Consider the following 5,351-nt stretch of genomic DNA (forward strand, 5'->3'; position numbering starts at 1 on the left):
GTGATTATAGAGGAGATTGATGGTGGTTTGTGGATGTCAAGACTTAGGTTTAGAGATATAAGCGAGAGAGAGAGTTGAGATGGTGCATATCTCGGAGAGAGAGATAGGGATGGTTGACTGGTAGGTCTGTATTTATTTATAAAATGTAAATGACCATTTTGCCCCTAAGAATAATGACAAAATAACCAGTTTTTAATAGTCAAATATGAGGTAATTTGAATTTTGAACTAAAATGACAACAAAAGTGAAACCACATGAACCCACATTTAAAAAGTTTGAGATTTAAACTAAAATGGCAAAAGTGACCAAATCACAGAGACCAAAATGGGAGTTTACTCTATAATTTATATATAAACCCCCCGATCCAAATTCACATCACCAAGCCCGCGTCCACACTCGTCCACAACCCCATTTCAAAAATTTCAGTCCAAAACACATTCACCCTCTCCAATCTCCGATGGGTGTCAACAAGCAAAACTGCCGGAACGAGCTTCGAACAGCGATCCAACAACTCAACGATCGCTGCCTATATTCCGCATCCAAATGGTAAGCTTCAAAACCCTCAAAAACCCAAATTTGAATTGCTCTAATCTCAAACATCAACAACAGGGCTGCAGAACAACTGGTGGGTATTGAACAAGATCCAACAAAGTACCCGCCTTCACACACCCGATTACAGCGAGATTCTTCCAGTATTCTCCGTAGGTTTCATTGTACTGATGAGATTACATCAACCCCTATTGCTGGGACATCGTATGTTTCAACTCCGGTGTTGGAGGAGGATAATGGGGACGTGGATTCTGATTTGTATGTTCTTGCAAAGTCGTATTTTAATTGCAGGGAGTATAGAAGGGCTGCTCATGTTTTGTCTGACCAGACTGGGAGTAAAGCTTTGTTTTTGAAGTGTTATGCTCTTTATTTGGTTCGTTTTCTCATCCCGATAGTTCGGTAGATTTTGTAGCAACTTGGTTTAGGATTATTTAGGGAATTGTTACTTGTCTGCTGGACTGTTTCGGGCTGTTGTTTTTTCATGCATACCAGGTGTTCGATTAAATGCTAGTAGTGTAAATTGATATGATGCTTCTTAAAACAGTTATTACGTGTGTTTGTTTAGTATATTTAGGAACGTTATAACTCCAATGATGATTTTTTGTGACTATATTAGTATTTTTTTGTGGTGCATAGGTTAAAGAACGCGGTCTTATATTTCTTGATCATATCATTGACTTCCGCTATATAAATAAGTAAATGAGGCTGGCGAAAAGAACCCTCATATGTTGTTTATATCTGATGAATGTGAAATTATTATTATGCTTCATGGTTCATTACGTTTTTAATGACTCTCGCTTGCTTATTCCAGGCTGGCGAGAAGAGAAAAGAAGAAGAAACAATTGAACTCGAGGGATCTTTGGGTGAAAGTAACACTGTAAATAGCGAAATCGTGTCCATAGAACGAGACTTAGCCGCAGTTCGTAAAAACGGCTCAATCGACTCGTTTGGGCTCTACTTATACGGTCTTGTTCTCAAAGCGAAAGGTAACGAAAATCTAGCCAGAACCATTCTTGTCGAGTCTGTTAACGCCTACCCATGGAACTGGACCGCGTGGTTAACGCTACAATCCTTATGCACCACAATCGACACACTAAACGGTCTCAAACTGCATAATCATTGGATGAAAGACTTCTTTCTCGCAAGCACGTATCACGAGTTACGTATGCATAACGAATCTTTAGCTAAATACGATTACTTGCAATCAACTTTTGGTTCAAGTAACTACATCAAAGCCCAAATCGCTAAAGCCCAGTACAGTCTACGTGATTTCGAAAATGTAGAGGTTGTTTTCGAAGAGCTTCTTCGTATCGATCCGTATCGTATCGATGACATGGACATGTATTCTAACGTATTGTATGCGAAAGAATGCTTCTCGGGTCTAAGTTACCTTGCGCACCAAGTTTTCCTGACGGATAAATACCGGCCCGAATCTTGTTGTATAATCGGGAACTACTATAGTTTAAAGGGCCTTCACGAGAAGTCGGTTATGTATTTTAAACGCGCGTTAAAACTAGATAAAAATTATCTATCTGCATGGACGTTAATGGGGCATGAGTATGTTGAGATGAAAAACACTCCTGCGGCTGTTGACGCTTACAGACGGGCTGTCGATATAAACCCATGTGATTATCGGGCTTGGTATGGGCTAGGACAAGCGTACGAAATGATGGGAATGCCGTATTACGCGCTTCATTATTTTAAAAAATCGGTGTTTTTGCAGCCCGGAGATTCTCGGTTGTGGATTGCGATGGCACAATGCTACGAACGGGACGAAATTCGTATGCACGAGGAAGCGATTAAGTGTTACAGACGGGCTGCAAGTTGTAATGATAGAGAAGCGATTGCTCTTCATAGGTTGGCTAAATTGCATAGTGAATTAGGGCAAAATCAAGAGGCTGCGTTTTATTATAAAAAAGATTTGGAAAGAATGGAAGAGGAAGAACGAGAAGGGCCGAATATGGTTGAAGCGTTATTGTTTCTTGCGACTTATTGTAGAGCTCAGGAAAGATACGAAGAAGCTGAAGTGTATTGTACTCGTCTTCTTGATTATAATGGCCCTGTAAGTTGCACATATGTTTTTATCCATTTTCAAGCATTATGCATTATGTTTTATCTCTGACGGGTCAAACGGGTAAATAAAAAACATACACTTAGGTAGTGTTCGTTTCACAGAATGGAATGAAATCTTGAGGAAATTGGAATGTTGATTTCACTTCTTATTTTGTTGGTTTCTACAAGAAAATGAATTGGAATTGAACAACACATAAGAAACGGAATCTACATTCTAATTCCATCCAAGGTTTAAAAAAACGGAAACGAGTTTCGAGGCGTTTTCCCTTCGCCTCACGAGGCGTAAGCCCGAGGCGGAGTTAAAAAATAAATATAAATATTATATATCTTATAAAAATAGTAATACTAACTAAATTCATCATCAAATTCATCAAAATAATAAAAAACACACATATAAAAGACATAAATTGCTTGAAATTGACACAAAAACTCAAAAACATCAAAAACAAATAACAAAAACCCCTGAGGCGCACCCGAGGTGCAGCCTTTTTAGCGCCTCAGCCCCTCTGAGGCGCACATACATTAGAAACCCCATGAGGCGCGCCTCAGAATCGTTTTTTGGCCGTTTCGCCTTGAGGCGCGCCTCGAGGCGCACGCCTCAACCGTTTTTTAAAACCATGATTCCATCCAAATTTCATTCCATTTTTCAAAACAAACACTCTTAAATTACAAATCAAATTTCAATTTATGCGCGAATTCCCATTCCAATTCCATTACAATCCATGAAACGAACACTACCTTAGAAAGAAATGGGCCAAACTAATCAGAAGGCGTACAAAGTGTTATCGTTAATGTATAAGACTTCCTAAAACATTTAAAGTAACATAATATTATAATTTTTATAATCATTGGCAAACTTGTTATTTATCGAAAAGCTAAATCGTTTTGGTCATAACGCGTTTCAACCTGTCAACCTATGTGACGCATCCATTTTGCTACCTCTATTTATGGAGTATTTTGACATATTCTATTTTTTTAGTTGTATGCGACACAATCTTTTTGACAGAAAGTGTTTCGGGTTAAACTGACCCGCTGAATAAGTGAAAGCTTTAGCAACTGAGTTTTAATTGTGATTGCAGGAGAAGGAAAAAGCAAAAAGTCTTCTTCAAGCAGTTAAACTTGCACAATCTGGTTTTCCTTAAAACCGACATTGAACGTTTCTCTTCATAGTATTCAACAAATGTTGTGGGCTATGAGTTATCTTCTTTTCCCTTTTGGTGCATGAAATATGAAGCACATCTACTTAAAAGATCAAACCGCAATGCTGTTTTGAGAACCCGATGTAGGAGATTTTTTTATTCATTTTGTTTAAATAGTTCGTTTTGTTGAAATAGTTCAATCGTATCTTGTAATCTTTAATCGTAATTTGTTTGAGAAGTATTTTCTTTATGCACCGTCTATTTTCTTATATTTAAATGGGTATTTCTCTCTCTCTTTTTTTTTTTTTTTTAATTTTTTTAACAACTTTCATTAAAAACCGACCATTAGCAAATCGCTAGGCCAACAACACAAACGCCATACTTACAAATTAAAGTTACACCAATCGATCCATGTAATAGTCTTATAACAAGATCTATTTTTGATCCACAAGTATCCTAACGTCTTAATGTCTTGTTTAATTTTTGCGGCGTTGACATCTTTATAACATGGCTTCGTTTCTGGATTTCCATAAGCACCAAACTGCCACGAATAAATGTTCTGCAGTCTCGTCTTCCAGCCCACACAATTTGCAAGTAATGGATTCTAGATGGACATTTCTTTTCGCTAACTCTACCATAGTAGGTAGTCGGTTCAACGACAACCTCCACATCATTACATTTACTTTAACTGGGATCCAATTGTTCCGGTGAATACATGCCCACTATCCACCACGTTATTACCTTGAAGCTGCCTTCGAAGACTTCTCACAGAAAATCTACCATCCGGTTCCAAGATCCAACTCCAGCGGTCTTCTCCAGGTCCCAGATGGAACTGCATCAGATCTGAAATAAGCTCTTCCAGCTGCTCCTTTTCTTTGTCCGAACTAGGATCCTGGCTCCTTTTCTTTGTCCAAACTAGGATCCCTGCCCACTTCCCGGTATACATTTAAAAAAGGACTCCTGAAATACACCAGCAGCTCCCATGTCTTGTGATATCTTTATGACCTGCTTCCACACACCTCCTATACACATCTTTCTTGGAATAAAATTCCAAGTTTTGGAACTGTTATGCAGACTCCAAATGACTCTCCTCCACAACTTATTGCCTTCACTTTTGAACCGCCACCACCATTTGGCAAGCATACAGGGGCGGACTTACATGTAGCCCAAGGTGGGCGGGCGCACCCCCGGGAAAAAATTTTTTTAGTGCTATTTTCCGTTGAAAATCCCGTCTGCACCCCTTGGATTTTTTCGTCCGCACCCCTTGAATTTTTTCATCCGCACCTCTTGGAATTTTTCGTCCACACACCTTAGGTAAAAAATGTTTTCGATTTATATTTTAAATTTTTTAGTAAACTCTAATTAAAAAAACTACCTAAATTATATAAACTTATACTACCCAACTTAACCCAAATACCCAATACCTTAACCCACTATTTCATTAAACATAATTAGCCCATTAATTACTAGCCCATTAACCAAACTCAACCTAAGTTAAAACTATAATAATTAAAATAAGCCCAATAGTCCCTTAGAATTCCTCCCCCCTCCCTCTCTTTCTATTAAATTTCATGACATTTTATTTATAAG

General features: G+C 38.3%; 1 protein-coding gene across 1 annotated transcript; it reads left to right on the plus strand.

Moving 5' to 3' along the window:
* The first annotated feature begins 374 nt into the window (after window positions 1-374).
* Window positions 375-4,011, plus strand: LOC110941749 (anaphase-promoting complex subunit 8). The gene is made up of 4 exons (XM_022183411.2): window positions 375-546; window positions 610-922; window positions 1,361-2,611; window positions 3,702-4,011. Exons 1-4 carry the CDS (start codon window positions 458-460, stop codon window positions 3,762-3,764), a joined length of 1,716 nt encoding a protein of 571 aa, XP_022039103.1. The 5' UTR covers window positions 375-457; the 3' UTR covers window positions 3,765-4,011.
* Window positions 4,012-5,351: the final 1,340 nt, after the last annotated feature.

Source organism: Helianthus annuus, chromosome 5 (assembly GCF_002127325.2).
Source record: "Helianthus annuus cultivar XRQ/B chromosome 5, HanXRQr2.0-SUNRISE, whole genome shotgun sequence".
Taxonomy (NCBI): Eukaryota; Viridiplantae; Streptophyta; class Magnoliopsida; order Asterales; family Asteraceae; genus Helianthus; species Helianthus annuus.